We start from the raw sequence: 17,157 nt of genomic DNA on the forward strand, positions 1-17,157 counted from the left end.
TAAAGCAGCAGAGGAGCACCCTTGTGGAGCTCCCAGTGCCAGCAACAATTTATTGATACATCATATTTAAAATGATAATAATACAGCAGCAAATGTAAGAAGGTTGCACCTTCAGTACATTTTTGTTGGCATCCATCTGTCTTGAGAGACAGTGGAGTGCGCAGTACAAGGGATGTACTAATTATATCCAGATTTGGAGGCTGGAATAAATCCCATTCTGTGAACAATACTGGAATTAACAATCTTAAATTACACCCACACCCCCTAGCCCAATTCCAGCAGCAATTAAATGGTAACCAGATAACATAACAACTTAAAGCCTCTTCAGTTGTTGCAGTTAGTAGTCAGTGGGGATGAGCATGCTTGCTCTGCATCCCCTCTGCTCAATTTGTGTTACCTTTCAACATGTGGAAGCAGGGAGCTTTTTGTATTCATGGAAAATCAGGGTTCTAAAATGTGGGGAGCAAAGCATTTCCTGATACATTGTCTACCTTCTTCCTCAAGATGCTTCTGGTGTTCTGTTTCTCGATTTCCTCCCCCACAACAACCACTCTGTGAGGTGAGTTGGGCTGAGAGACTTCAAAGAAGTGTGGCTACTAGACCAAGGTCACCGAGCAGCTGCATGTGGAGAAGCGGAGATGCGAACCTGGTTCACTAGATCACGAGTCTACCACTCTTAACCACACCACCACACTGGCTCTCAATGTGCCAAATTAACTGAAAGTTCCAGAGTTATCTTGGTGTCGCATTGACCCAAAATAAAAAAATTCCTTCAGTAGCACCTTAAAGACCAACTAAGTTTATATTTTGGTATGAGCTTTCGTGTGCATGCACACTTCTTCAGATACACTAGAAACAGAAGTGTCAGACCCTATATATATACAGAGGGTGGTGGGGGGTGGGTGGGAATGGGTGGTGGGCTGATGGGAGTGGTAAACCTGGAGATTGGCATTGACCCAATACTATTGCTTAGAAAGGACTAACTAACCACAAAGTTCATGCTCTGGACAGCATCAAACGCTATTTGTAAAAAAGAAAATAATGGAGACTTCTTAGCATCTCTTATAGGATATGAATTGTTTGTGTTGTGTGCCTTTCTTGTTATTCTCATGGATGCTGCACCATTTCAAAATACCATCACATCTTGACCAAAGCAGCAGCTGTCTCAAATTCCAACCAGTACACTGAGTCCAGAAGTGCAGTTTTGCAAACACAAACACAAAGACTCAGTTCTTCAGGAGATTGATGGGAAACAGTTTGCAAAACAACAAGAGCTATAATAACTACTCCCAACTGTTCTGATATTTCTTCATCTTGTGGCTTAAATTTCAAGACCTCGGTTACTCCTCTATTCTTTCTTTCTTTTTAACCACACATTCATGCATCCTACACATATTAATTTATAAAAAATATTTATAGACTGCACTTTCAAAACAATATAGTCAGGCAGTATACTGCTTAAAAAATTACAAGAGGAGAAATAAAAATATTAGCAAAAAGATTAGTAAACAATTTGTACTGGTTGGTATTCACATTGCAAAGGCCCATCTGAGTAACACAGTTTTTAGGAGATGTCTAAAAGAAGGGAGGAATGATTTCTGCCAAACCTTAACTGGCAGTTAAGTTCTACAGGGCAGGGACTGCCAAACTGAAGGCACAGTCTCAGCCTGATCTTAACTTCTTTTAACTACTTATTTTCTGCATGCTGTTGCTTATTTGTTTTTGAAAGTGGTCGTTCCTCATTGATATTATGTACAGCAACCCATTCTTTATCATAAATACATGGAACCTAAGGGGGGGTGATCCATCTGTATCAAATACATTCTTCCCCAGGACACAGAGCTCTCCTCAAAACATCTGGATGAACATCTGCCAGCACTTCTATATTTTGTTCATCAGTCTTCAAAGCATTCCTTCATTTTTTCACAATAGCATCTCCAACCATTACACTTTACATTTCATAATGATGTTTCTATCAAGTTTTTCCTTTTATGTACAACTAGATTTTATTCTGTATACCCATTATATGCTGGTTTCACATTCCTGATCTAACTCTAACATTGTCTTGATATATATGTTGCTCAATGGCGGACAGGACATGGTCATGACAGCTACCTATGTTTTACCAGTCACAGGTGGGGAGAGTGCTATTTTGCTCAGGTTCTGCCTCTGGGCTTCCCATAAGCATCCGGTTGGCCACTGTGAGACCAGGATGCAGGACTAGATGGGCCATTGGCCTGATCCACCAAGGCCCTTATGCTCTTATGAATGGGGGTTTGCCTTATTTGGTGCTCACTGTACAGTTCCTGTGTAGTTTGCCTTGGGCACTACAAGACAAGCTACATTATCTCACTGCCATAGCCCAATTAACCAAAGAAAATAAGAAAAGATAATCAAGAACAAAAGTCCTATATAATACTGAAAGTTGTGGAATAAAAATAATCTCGAGCCATGCCTACTTTAGTCATACACAAGTCCATTCAAGAAAGGAGAACTGATGATTATTCCTGCTTATATGGTATTCTTCTAGCATAATTTTCTTCGTATGTGCACAAGACACTCATGCCTTTTAAATAATAACCGGTTTACTTCTGCTGTGGCTATGGAAATTTGTTAAATGCTTTTTCTCCCAAGATACTTTACACAACCACTGAAGTAAATGAATAAGTTCTGCAATGAGGAATCATGCTCGCATTGACTTTAAAGAGCACAAAAAGAAAGGTGGTTATGGGGAAATTACTGCAGAGGAACAGGCCCCCAAAACTGACCCATAAAGCAACGCCTTGTAACCAAACCATCCATGGCAGTGATGAAGCTTGTTTGTTGTTATGGTCTGTTAGTTGGAGGAAGGCCCCACAGCTCAGGGTGGTGAGGCATTAAACTCCAGTCTTCACTTTCTCACCATTCTATTTCAGGCAATTCACAGTTGTTATTTATAGGTTACCTTTCAGCCCTGTCTAAATTGAATGTTTTCCTTGTTGATGAAAAGAGCTTGGATGTCATTTCACATTTCTAACCTCATTGCTTCTGACGCAATGACATTGTTTGTACTACTTGGCTCATCATCAGAGAGGCCCTAAGTTTTCCTTCGGAAAGTGTTTTATTATTATTATGAACAGCCGGTGCCTAATATCTTTTGTCTAGAGACCCTTCCCCCTTTTTCTCACTAGCCAGTTTACTGCATTGGATTCAGTTCTGAAAATTCAAATGTAAATAAGCCGGTACTTTCTGAATAAACACAATCCCACAATATGTATATTGATGGTGGTGAAAATCACTACCGTTTCACAGCTGCAGTGTGCAGTGCACTATTTGGAATGATTAAACACACCCAGTGGTTCTTGCAAGTAATTTTAGAATTAATGGTCTAACAGGAGCGAACTTGTTCGATGATAATGCACATAATTTATGCTGCTATGGAATACTGATATAATAAACATACATACATACTTTTATTTGTATGTCACCTTTCCATAGCTAAAACCATGCTCAAATATAACCATAATAGTCAAAAACAATAAATAAAACACCATATAGTATCATATAGTTTAGTACATATCATAATTATTATATTCATTAGTAACATGAATACTGAATCACTGGATAGGCAAACTCTTAGCCTGTCCAGTGAAATGGCATTCATGGTTATTAACCTATTAATCTACTTTATCAGACCTATTTTACTGGAATACAAAAGGCATTTCTTACAACTTCAGGACATTCCAAATAATCATAGGGTGGAAATCAACACCACACTTTATTGAACGTTTCATCTGTGCAAGCTTATCAGCTTCTGAGACTGAACAAAAGCCCTCACCCTGTGTGCTGTTCTGGGGGTACTCACAATCCCCCAAGGGGTGTGAAGGTGCTCAGGAAGAAGAGAGGAGGGAAGCCTTGTTGTGCAAGCGGTAGCATTTGGGGTTGGGTGAATGCTGCCCATATGATCTACTCTATATGAACTTCATCACAATTATGATGAAGAACGGAAATAACCAAACACTCACATAAGTCAAACAAATCTCCATTATTAAAATTAATAATGAATCATCTAATACCTAAACAGGTAGCTCTTTGGGTTTTCTGTACATATCCTATACATAAATTGTATGAACACATTTGCATAATCTTGGAACCAGGAAAACCTGGATTCTCAATGGTGCATAGAGCTTTTATGTTCATAGGCTCTGTTGAGAAGAACTAGTGAACATGTTAAGGACAGGAGCAAGGTCTGCCACCACAATCGTGCTCAGGGCTGTCTTAAGCATATCTGGCGCCCTGGCACCGTGGTGCGAAGATCCCTCCGGCACCCCCCCACCCCGTTTCTTAGCGCGGCTGTCTGGCGGGCACCGCAGCGCGGCACCCCCCTGGCGGCCTGGCGCCCTGCGCCACCCAGCCTTGCCGTAGGGCCGGCCCTGACTGTGCTCCTTCCCTGACATGTTCAGTCTATCCACATAAGCAGAGCTGATGCCCAACTTAAGGCACAATGCTGCCAATGGGCCCATCACACTCCGACATCCACACATGTACAGACCCTCCAATTGTCCCTATTTTCCAGTTACATCTCTGATTTAGAGAAGCCATCCTGGTTTCTAATTTGATCCTGGAATGTCCCACTTTTCTATCAGATGTCCTTATTTTTATTGGATAAATGTTGGAGGGTATGGAGTTATCTGACCCCCGAGCCGTCTGAAGGCAATCCTTTATAGGGAATAGTGTTTTGTTTTTTGTTTTTTTGTTTAAAAAGTTTAATGTTTTATTATGTTTTTATGTATGTTGGAAGCTGTCAAGAGTGGCTGGGGCAACCCAGTAAGATGTGTGGGGTGTAAATACTAAAATTATCATTATGGAATGGGACGTCCCTATTTTCATCGGAGAAATGTTGGAGGGTATGCATGTGGCCATACTACTTTCTTTGCTGCTGCCAAAGCAGTAACAATGCCACCGCTCACCGCCCTCCCTGCTGCCGCACCCCAGATGGCATTTTAGCACAGTGGGCAGTAAAGCTTTTGAATGTGAGCCAAATTGGCTCCCATCAGTGGTGGCTACCTACCATCTTAATTTATCCAAAATGCAGTGTCCAACATTTTAGTTATATTAAGGGGGCAGGCAGCAACCACAGAGGAAAACAGGTTTTGCTCCCATTCAAAAGCAGCACACCAATGACAAAAGAGCCATGCTGTGGCTCAGTGAGAAGGATGGTGAGAGTCAACATTCCTTGGTCAGGTTGGTGAGGAGCCCTTCTGATCCCCCGGGGCCTTCAACCTATGCCCAACTTGGCTGACTATGGGTGCCAGGCCTGGTCATGACAACAAGGATTCTATAAAAGCTGCAGTGGAAATTTTCCTGCTTGGGAATGGGCAAAAGGTTGCCTTTGTTCAAATCAATTAAGCATGAGCTTATCATTTGTACAACGAGCAAAGTCTGTTTCCTGATCATGAAGTGTGTCACAGCACTTGAATGCAGCTGAACAGCAGCTGAGGAAAAAGCACAAGTCTCTCTCTGTGTGTATATATAGGGTGGGGGTAGCTTTTAAATCAGATCATCTATTGCTATGGTAAAATCTAGTTTTCTTCTGTTGCTGAAGCTTCCACATGGCTGCTCCTCTCCTAGTTCAAATGCAAAACAAAATACCATTCAGCAACAGAGAGTGATTTAGAGATGGGGTTGATTCCAGTATAAACACTTCACAGTTAGGCATTCTCTATAAAAGTGCACACTCATATTTTCCATATACAGTGAGATAGACAAAGCCTTAACTTAAAATGCATTCTTTCCTACGAAGGGGGGGGGCATGCTTGCTCTTTGCAAGATTTCTAGGGTATAAATGATTTCTGGCCTCATAATTTGTTTAATTCCAAAGCTTGCTATCATAAAAAAGGCCATCCATAGCAATGCGCCCTACAAGGTTTGACAGGGTTGATAACCTGTCTTTCTGTTATATGCATTGGGGTGGGGCTTTTCCTTGCTAAAAAATAATATGAGGTGTAAATATATGTCCTTTTCTCTCATGGCTTCAGATGTTGTGCACTGCAGGTTATTTTTCCTCATATCAATTCACGGGCACACTAGATAGAAAATGACAGTTGGGTGGTTTGCATTTAATTAAAAATGCGATTTTCTTAGATGTTGAGCAGCTTTGATGTGAAATAAGAGGAGGAAAATGTAAAAAGGCAGGTAGGCACATTCAATAAATGGCATATTTAATATAATTAAATACCTGTAACTAGGTTTCAAATCAATCTGTGGACTTTAAGCTACCTGCCTCCCACCTTGCTCTCCATCCCTGACTACTTTGGTCTCAGTTGGAGGAATTCAGCGCTCTGCTCTTCTGATCGGCGCAAGCATCCCTGCTTGCTACATGGAACAACCTCCTCTCTCTCCCCCCAAGCAACATTCTGGGCATTCTTCTGACCCCTTTGAGTAAATCTGGGGCAGGCATGGGGGCGTGTGTGTAGGGGAGACTGGGGAAAACCCCATCAGGCAGGTGGAAGCCCTTGCACTGGCTTAGCTGAATCTGAGCCAGCTAAGGACATAAGAAGAGCCTATTGGATCAGGCCAATGACCCATCTAGCCCAGCACCACTGAGTTGTATAATAGCATTTTGATATTGGCCGTTGTATCTTCAATTCATTTTCTAACTATCCCTAAAATGCTATTCACTGTTGCTGCACACTGGGTTGACATCTTTATCGAGCTGTTTACTACTTAATGCTCTCTGTGACAGACAGAGCAATACCACCTTTGTGATGTCCTTCGCTGGCCTTCCTATAGAGCTTATTTCCAGAGACAACCATGTCCTACTGGTTCTCTCCATTTCACCAGGTTACTGTTATACCCAAAATACCAATACCATCCTCCAAGACCAAGCTTCCGTTCCAGTTCACCCATCTGGGCTCGGAAGCTTCTAGCATTAGCATATAAATGCTTGCTTGCAGTCTTTTTCTTCAAGTGTCTTTGGTACCTGCATTTTGTTCTGAAGTGCTTTGGCCCCCTGAATTGCTGTCCTGTGCCCCTACATTCACAACACCTAGTCGCCTGCCACTTCCATTTAAATTTTCATCCACTTTAGCATCTTCATCCCAGGTGGGGAGATTCATTCTGAACTGGAGCCTTCTCAGCTCCTGCCAGCTCCTTTCCCCCTTCAAATGGTTTAAAATATGCTCTGCCACGTTTATGAGTTTACTTGCCAACAGTCTGGCTCCATCTTGGTTAAAATGGTGCCTGTTCCTTTTATACAAGCCCAGCTTGCCCCAGAATGTTTCTCAGTGTCTAACAAATGCAAACCCCTCCTCCCAATACCTCATCCACACATTGAGACTACAAACCTGAGCCCATCTAGCATTTTAGAGAAAGCTACATTGGAGGTCTCAGCTCTCAGTCTCCCACCTAGCAAACTAAATTTGGCTTCCAGCATCTCAACAACTACATTTCCCCATGCACTGGTGACAAACCACTGACTCGTCCTCAGATAACTCTTCATGTTATATAAGCAAAGGGCAACACCAGGCAGGCAACTCACCCTGCCATCCGTATGCCCACCGCACACCCACTATTTATGTTCCTAGTGGTTGAATCACCCAATCTCCAAGCCTCCAGAGAAGTTTCCTCAGCACAAGAGGAGTCCCTCAAGGAATGGGCCCCTTCTAAGGGAATGCTTCATTCTTCCTCAAGGTGACACTCTCTTTCCCTGAGACCTTCAAGCTCCCAGACAGTTGGGGAGCTATGTTTGTGGGAGTGAGACACAGCTTAAATGTCCTTGAAGGCCTCATCCACCACACTCTGCCTCTCTTGCATTTCCCCCCATTATTTACCTTTACCTAATAACGATCACATTGGGAAAAAAGAAATAGATGTACATTATTGGTTGTTCTCCTTAATCTTTCTCTTCTCTGCAGCTTTTCTTGTCTCAAACAGGCTCACATTATATTTTCACCAGAATTAAAGAACAAACTTTTCTAGCTAAGAAAGGTGCATATTTTGTTTAGAATTCCACACTAGATATTTCAAATGAAACATGTTTTCAGCATGGACAGTCTATGCCCAAATCATTTGTAGGAAACTTTTTGTGTGGCATTCATCTGACATGCCATAATTGCCTATGTAAGTATTCAATATGCTTTTCTTCACTATATAGTGCTATATTTTCCTAGTGGTTTTTCAGAAACTGTAGTCCACCTCGGAACATTCTATGAATTGCTTATGTGGTTCTCATGAAACCACCCTTTATAAAAACTGGCACTGCTGAGCATGACTAACAGACTATGTCTGTTTAGGAGAGAGAGGCTGACACAAGCCAATATTTGGACTAAGAAATAAATCAAGAAGGATTTCTGAGTATATATATATATATCTCATAAAATGACTTCTTTCATATACTTTCACATACAGAGCAATCCTGAGCCTGAATGACTTGGTTGAGTACAGCTAGTCATTTTTGTGCAGGGGTGTGCAAAGGAAAAATAGTTTTTAAAGCTGCACTTCTTTCAGTTTAGATGTCTTTGTTTTGTTCTACTTTTATTTTATTTACACTCATTTTTACCTCTTCTATTCTAGTAATTTGGGTATTTCCCATGAATGTTTCATGTAACTTGCATGGATGCTTCCTCAAGGCATCATGCCTGACAAATATGGACAAAAAGTCCATAGTTCAGTGGTAGAACATCTTTTTGCATGCAGAAGGTCCAGGGTTCAATCTCCAGCATCTCAGGTAAGGTTGGGGGTGTCATGTCTGAAACCCTGCAGAGATGCTGTCAACACAGGAAGCATCGACCAGGAAGAGTCCAGAGCAGGAGCAAGAAGCAAGCCAGAAGTTATGCCTAGAGAACAATCAAAGGATACAATATCACACCAAAGCTCATTAAATCTGGGTTGCCCAGGAAAGCTCAGCTGTGACCAGGAAGTCCTCATACCCCTTTCTGTCCATAGGAGTCTAGTTGTTGGTTGGATGAGCAAAGGCTGCCCATGGCCTAGACCAGGCTCCCCCAAACATCGGCCCTCCAGATGTTTTGGACTACAATTCCCATCATCCCTGGCCACTGGTCCTGTTAGCTAGGGATCATGGGAGTTGTAGGCCAAAACATCTGGAGGGCTGAAGTTTGGGGATGCCTGGCCTAGACAGATGTTGCAACCCATGGCTTGGTGTCTCACCATATGAACAGAGACCCCAAACTATCAATTGATGTCATGGCAACTCTTGACACAAAGGAAGGGAGGTTTTCTGTGGTCTACATTAACAGGCCTCCCCAGACAATTTGTGACCCATGCAAAGCTGCAAAAGCATGCAGTGCTCTATTCAAGATGGTGCAATGCACGAGGTGGGACAATAATGAAGTCTGCTGCATTACAACAGCTGCACTACTCAGATTGGTCCTTCCCATTACATGGTTAATTGCCACTGAGCTATAATGGCTGGCAGGTATTTTGCCTGCTGCTTGGTAGCAGTTTGCCTACATTCCATGGGGCCACCTACATGTGGTACACAACTGGTCAGCATAAGGAGATCTTTCCTAAGCTGCACTGAAAAAAAATACTCTGTTTCCTCACTGAAATGCCAATCTAGTTAAAGTACAGAAGATGTGTCCGCATGGTTCTAACCATGTCCCTTAAAGGAAAAAATAAATGTGTTTTGTAAAACCTAGCCGAGTATAAAATGTGGAGCTAGAAATCTCAGATTGCATTCAGCCATCATTTATTTTGTGTGGGCTGAGGAGGGTGATCTCATGCTCTTTCCACTCCTTCCTCAATCCACTGATTATGGGAAAGGTTAAAGCACATGTTTAGTTCCCCCCCCCCTTGAATTTTGGTTAGGTTGTGACCACTCTCTGCTCCAAGCTAGCATTTATGTCCCACCCAGGTTACAAAGTACATTTTGATCTTAAATCAAATACTTTATTCACCAAGCAGCAGGTGGTGATCCTATTTCTTAACTATTAATTTCAACAAGCTTCTAAACAGACAATTCCCCTACTGCATTATGGACTGTATTCATGCTCTCTCTTAGGGAATCTCAGACAATTCCATCAGAAACTGAAATGTGAACAGAAATTGCTACAGTTTGCATGTCTGGTCAGGAACAGAGATCATGCAAGCGAATATGAGCAGGTTTCGGTTTTTTAGAACACTAACATTATGTAAATAATTACATCATTTTTTGCAGGTTTTTTTTTTTATAAAAATGTTTTCCTTCCTTTGAAATGCACTTAAATTACTTACATAATTAATTATGCTAGTTTTGGCTATAGCGGCCAGTGAGATGAATTACATATGTTTTAGTGGAAGCCAAACTGCAGAGGAAAAGAAACAGTGCTGATTGCAACAAACACAAGGTGGGATGGAAATCGCTCTCTCCTTACATCCCTAACTCCTCCTCTCCAAGTTACAAATGACCAAGGCTAGCCTTATCAACTCTAGCCTGATCCTGAAGTCAGTGCCCACATGATTCAAATTGCATGGAGAGCCATACCAGTGTCATAGGTGCTAACTCTGCCCTTGGCATTGCACCCTATGCTGGCCCCTACCTGAGGTTGTCTAAGTACTGGCAGAAGGTCTGAAGAGAGGGAAGCCTGCCAAAGGCACACAGGCTGTTGCCATGAGCTGGATTTCTGAGGGAACACCAGAACATGAACAGGGCTACTTTCTAGTTAACCATATTTTACCACCCACCCCAAAATGGTAAGCTTTGAATGATTTTGCTGGACAGGCATATTTACTGAGAACAACATATCAGAACACACCGGAAGGAAATCCTGATGGAATAATAGAATGACAGTTTTGTTTTTGACAAATCCACCCTTAGCTGAATCTTGATTCATCAATATGTGCCAGTGTGGCATTGTGGTCAGAGTGCTGGACTAGGAGCAGGGAGAGCCACATTCAAATTCCCACTTAGGGATGATGCTCATTGGGTGACCTTGGGCCAGTCACCATCTCACAGCCTAACCTACCTCAGAGGCCGGCTGTGAGGATAAACAGAGAAGAATCATGCATGCCGAAGCTCATTGGATGAAAGGCAAAAAGAAAAAAGAAAAAAAAAGGCTATGGTATATATGAATGGCGTGCTATAGTCCATGGGGTCACAAAGAGTCGGACACGACTAAACGACTAAACAACAACAACAACAACATATATGAATTAAATACCAAAAATGCTGAGCTTCAACCAAGACTGCTGTTCATTTATCAGTAGTGTTATGTGTAGTAGTGCTAGTAAATGGAACATGTCATTACTGTGATATTCACATTGCTGTGCTAATCTCTGCTCATTTTCAAGATCTGGTGCCAAGATAGACACTCCTTCCTTTCCCGTGACCTTCTGTGCCTTAATTTGCCTGCTACGTTGAGTCACCTCCACAGGAGGTACTTACTCCCATTCCCATTCCATAACCTCATGTTATGCTGCTCTCTAGTTTGTACTTTTTGTTTTTTCAACATAGTTCCACTCAGCTGCTACCAACCGAGGAATTCCAACTATCTAAGATCTCAAGAAAACAAATGTTGTATTTATTACATAGGGCAGGCACCCCCAAACTTCAGCCCTCCCGATGTTTTGGACTACAGTTCCCATCTTCCCCGACCACTGGTCCTGTTAGCTAGGGATCATGGGAGTTGTAGGCCAAAACATCTGGTGGGCCGCAGTTTGGGGATGCCTGATATAGGGCATTATATGGTGTTTCTAGATGGGATACAGCTGCCATCACCCTTGACCATGCTGGTGGGAGTTGGAGTCCAAAAGAATCTAGATAGCACCCCTTTGGGGAGCTGATATAGGTGGCTTCCAACAGCAGCTGTGTAGATCTCCTGTTCTTCTCCCCACCACTGCAGACCTCTACCAAACGTCTGCTCTGGAAGGTCCCTGTACCCTCCAGAGTATATTTTTTTGGGGGGGGGATGCATGGGGGAGCAGGCAGGAATCCATTATGCCAAGAATATCGTGTTGTGGATGGATTTGCTAGCTACCTTGTATAATACGTACTTTCCCATACAAAAACCTGAAAAAACTAGTTTAAAACAGATACAATATTAAAACAAATAAAAAACAGTAAAATCGTAGCAATCTTAACAATTTCATTCTATTCCATTCCATTCCGTTCCTGCACAAAGATTAAAGATAGGGCTACTAAGAAACAAATAGCAACCTAATCTGCACTGCCAATTAAAAGCAATCTGAAAAAGAAACACAAATGTCCCATTTCCTGAGGGAAGGAGTTCTGTAAGTGCCATCACCGACAAGGCCCTGTTTCCAATGTTTGCCAGCCTAATATCTCTTCCTGGTGCCCATGCACAGCACTTCTCTAACCACATCGATGCTCTGGAAGGTCCACATGGACACATTAGATAGTCCTTTAAGTGTGTATGTGTGTACACCAACACACACATGAGAGTGGGAACACCTTCAGCATTTCCCGTTTTTTGTTTTTAAATATCACTAAAGTGTTGCCATTATTTTTGGTAAAGTCAAAAGTGTTTTAGGCTTCTCTTTTCATCTCATTTCTGCAGGTGTTTCCTAAGCTGCTTGTTTTCCATTGCTAACTTAGAAGGAAACCCCATGGAATTCTGTGGTAGCTACTTACAAGTCTACAAACAGTTCTAGCTGCACATATTATTTCATATAGATTTCATGCAGGAACTATAGGCTCCTGTATGGCACCCTAACAGAGGCATGCACATCCCACTGAAACCAACAGGATTTGTGGCCATTTCCCTCATTAAGCTTTCAGAGTCATAGGGATGCTCCTACAAGTCACATGTTTATTTAAAATCATAGAGACCCCAATACAAATATTGGTCTGTGCATACAGCAGGGCTCCTAATTCACACCGAGTATATGCAACAGTGAACATGTATCACTTTGTGCATATATACAGTGTACACTTTTACTCGTAGAAGTAAAAGTGTGCATAACCAGAGCTCCTATGTCCCCAAGAGATCGCTGGATGTGGTGATCACCTAATCATAGAATCGAAAGGGGTTCAAAAGGTTATTTAGTCCAACCCCTGGCCAAACTATAAAATCCACTGCCACAACATTTCTGATAGGTTGGCAACCAGCTTCCTATCATGCAAGGACTTCTTAAAAAGTACTGATAAAAGGAGTGAGCTAAGAATCCATAGAAACACATCCAGTGTATATACCTTTCCTACACTACACGATTAAGCATGAGAGGGAATTTTAGGATAGGTGGGCCCTGACAGACATCGATCAATGATTTCACACTAAAATGAATGGGATTGACACATGCCCACCAGCAAAGTCAAAAGCACTAAAATACACCCCATACTTTGTACACACTCTGTTTGAGAGTGCCCCCCTCCTGCCACATGCTGCCCACCCCCATAAAAGCTCCTCCTTTCTGGATACCCAAAGGCATTAAAATCTCAAAAAAAGTAGCAGGTTTTTAAAATGTGCATTGATAAATCTATCCACCTGAAACTCCACTTTGGGGGGACAGACTCGTTCTACTGCTCTTGCATGAAATCCAAGCAAGTGAACATGACTTTATAATACAACAGCCTATTCAAAGAAGGCAGCGTGACATGTACATTTTGGAAGGGGGGGGGGAAGGGAGGCAAGTTTTAGAGTTTCGTTGAAATGCCTTAAAACCCTGAAAACTCCACAGTCCCACTTCAAAACACCCAGTGGATTACATTCGCTTTAGCCAAATGGAGACACTATGAAAACACAAAGGGGTTAGGGGAGGGGGAGTGTTGGAAACAGTACAAAGAAGGAGAAAGGTCAACAGACAGAAGAGTTACTCTACCTCAGCAAAATGCGGCCAACTTCCAAAAGATACAGATTGTTGCTCCCCTCTGATAAGGGTGTCTTCTTGGCTGCCGACCGCTGAGCTGCCTTCAATGTCAGCATGAAAAATGTTGCCCTCCGTTGAGGCAGAGCTGAGGGAGACATATCCCAGGCAGAAGAATAGAGGAGAAACCAGGGGCCAGGCCAAGATCAAAGCCATCTCCTCCCCTCACATCCAGCAGTGATCCTGCAGCTTCCGAGCACTGATTTCTGCTCCTGCTTTAATCGCACCCCCTTTGGTTTAGTGGCGCCTCAGTTGTTTTAACTTCCAGCTTCCAGAGGTGGCACTTCTAAGGCAGCTGTTCAGCAGATCCTTATTAAAAGGAGTGCCTTTGCTTTCGCTCGCTGCCTTTCCGTGCCTGTAGCTCCTCTGCCTCCCTAGAGGCTCCGGCTGAATAACATGCAGATGGGCAGTGCTTAAACAGAGTGTGTCAAAATGCGGATTGTATTCCAGGAAAGCACCATGAGCTGTGCTGCCACCTTATCTTCACTCTGTCAGGATACAGACTGAGGCTGCATTCAAAGCTCTGGCTTCCTTCAAGTTGTTATTATCATCACTCCTTTTCCACCTTCCTCGCCACCCACTCAAACTTTGCCATTCTCTCTCTCTCTCTCTCTCTCTCTCTCTCTCTCTCTCTCTCTCTCTCTCTCTCTCTCTCTCTCTCTCTCCACACACACACACACACACACACACACACACACACGGGTCAGACTGCTTCCTCTCTTCGAAGCCCCACAATCAGGATTTGATTAATAAGAAGCTTCCCGAGTCAGATGGACTCTCGTAATGTTTTAAAGCACTTTTAGTCACAGAAAACGTGAATTAAAAAATAATATGTTTGCAGTCTCAACAGGCAGAAGAGATTCTTGGCATTCTAAATGCCGGGAGGAGTTGAAGCGCCTTTTCTTTTGACCAAAGGATCAGGTTCACGAGAATCGCAAGACCATATTTTGCGGGGAAATGTGCAGCTGAACACAGTTAAATAGCCTCCTCAGCCCCACTCCGCCTCATCATGTCTGCTCGCAAAAAGAAAAAGAAAAAGAGTATCATTCAGCACTGTTTTGGAAAGGGACTTCATTACGCAAATGCATGAACTTTTATTTACAAAGACCAACTTGTTTTCCTCTTCAAGAGATGCTTTGTGAGGTCCCTGAAACAAGGCTCTTAGTGTATAGACGCCTGCCAACTATACTGGTTGGAATGGACCCTGTAAATTCTCTTGACATCAGCATGTGGACTAATGTTTCCAAGGCTCTTAAGCAGGGTTGTCACCTTTTCCTTTAAGCATTCCAGTTCCTACCTGGATCTTTTCCTCCCTTCTAATTCTCCCCAAAGCATTTCTCCCCTCCCCTAATCAGTTTAGTGCTGTAGATCAGGTGTCCTCTCCCACTCTCTGACCAAGCAGCACTGTAAAAATACTGCTATCATGCAAATATGCAATGCTATCATGCAAAGATGTTTCAGGGAGAGATAGGATTTTGTCCAGACATCCTTCCAGCAACCCTGTAAGTGACAATTGTCACCCATGCCTCAAGTAACAGCCATGCTTGACTACTGCAGCGTGCTGCACATGGGGCTGCCCTTGATAATTTATCAGTAATTTCAGGCAATTCAAAATGCAGCAGCTATATATCTTGTCAGTTCTGTAACATGTTAAGTGGTGCCCTGTTTCCAGGTTCAGTGACAAGTACTGATGTTGACCTAGAAAACAGCCAGGAATAAGGGTAACTGAAGAATCACCTATTCCCATATGAAACTGCCCAAGGTCCTTGTTGGGTACCCCCATCGGCAAATGGGGAATGTGGATTGGACCTTCTCTATGCCAGTTGTGAAAAGCCATCTCCAGGTGAAAATGATTTAATCCACCTTTTAATTTGGCTAGTGCATTATTGCCTTACCTGTCTACTTGTCCCGAACCCCTGGCCTACCTGGTGGCAAGTCAATATGTCAAGTCCCCAGTCTGGGGTTAATCCACATGTCTAAACTGAAGCACAGCCCCACACAGACCCTGGAGCATCCAAGCTGATGTCCATCAACATGAGCAGCTGAGCAGACACAGCTCCTTAGCTCTGCTGCCCTTTTATACTCCATGCTGATTGCAGCATCTGCGCTTGATGAGTCATATGACTCTCAAATGTTCCAAGCCTTCTGCAGCTGAGGAATCACAAGCTCTTCCCAGAGATGGCCAGCTCCACATGGCCAACTAGGGTTTGGACTGTGGGTCCTTGCCTGCTTCAGCCTCCTAGAGCTCCCCTCTCACTGCTCCCTATGCCCTGTGTTCATGGGGCAGGGGGCCCTCCGGCTCTGGTGATGGGTCCTGCTGCTCTGGTTCCTGAGCATTAACCCCCATCCTCTCATCATCTTCCACCCCCACCCCCATAAATACTTCATACACCAACCTCTCCTTCCCCATCCCCAGCTTGCCCCAGTGTGTCCCAGTCCCAGCTACACTTCTCGTTGGAATCCTCTTCTTCCTCTTCCCCCTTGTCCTGCCAGTTCATGACACTACTGCTTTACATGCTCTTTAAAAACTTAATATTTAATTTCAACAAAAATAAAGTTAGATGCTACCTTGAATTTTGACATTAATGCTTTGAATTTTTTAAAATATTGGTTTATAGAGCAATTCTAACCCTTCCAAGCTTGAAGGCTGGTTGGGGGGGGGGGGGTTGTAAGGATCTCCAGGAAGGGCTACCTGAAACCTCGAAGGGCTGCTATCAGCCAGTGCTGACAATAGTGAGCTAGATAGACCAATGACTTGACTCCGTATAAGGCAGGGAGAGGGAATGCCTGGACTCTGGGTGGTCTTTTTCTCCGCTGCTGTCACACCACTAATTTGTAAGGCAAAGAGGGAAAGGGAAATGCCTACACTGACCAGGTTTCACCACCCTGTGCTGAGAACTACCCTAGACAATGGAAAAACTGACAGGCTGGCAAAACACTAGTCAGGTGGCCACTCTTAACACAGTCTGGACTGTGATTTGAATTAGAAGGAAGAGAGTTTTCATTCTAATTTTCAGTTTCTGAATGTTTGTGTGGATATCCACTTTCAAAAGAAACTGGTTTTGATAAGTTCAGGGCCACCTGCCACCCATGATGTGAGGTGAGGTGGTCACCTCAGGTGGCATATCCTCTGCCGCCTGCTGCTCTGCCCTTGCCGCTGCCATTGCTGCTATGGGCGCACCCCCACCATCACCATGGTACAGGAGGCAAAATGTCCTGGCCTGGCCCACTCTACCTCAGAATGAGGTACTTGCCTCTGGTGGCAGATGCTGGTTGGTGGTGAGCAAGTTGGAGGTTAGAGCTGTGACTACCACATAGCCTGCCCTGTGTCCCTGACACTAACCTGCTGCCCTTGAG

At 43.3% G+C, this 17,157-nt stretch overlaps 1 protein-coding gene across 1 annotated transcript in view; it reads right to left on the reverse strand.

Annotated features, from left to right (window-relative positions):
* LAMA4 (laminin subunit alpha 4) overlaps window positions 1-14,813 on the reverse strand; it is a 73,963-nt gene extending 59,150 nt beyond the window's left edge. Inside the window, exon 1 of the mRNA XM_035109109.3 lies at window positions 13,756-14,813. Coding sequence (XP_034965000.2) covers window positions 13,756-13,956 — 201 coding nt within the window. The 5' untranslated portion in view covers window positions 13,957-14,813. The remainder of the gene's footprint in view (window positions 1-13,755) is intronic.
* Window positions 14,814-17,157: the final 2,344 nt, after the last annotated feature.

This window comes from Zootoca vivipara, chromosome 3 (genome assembly GCF_965207765.1).
Source record: "Zootoca vivipara chromosome 3, rZooViv2.hap1.1, whole genome shotgun sequence".
Lineage (NCBI taxonomy): Eukaryota > Metazoa > Chordata > Lepidosauria > Squamata > Lacertidae > Zootoca > Zootoca vivipara.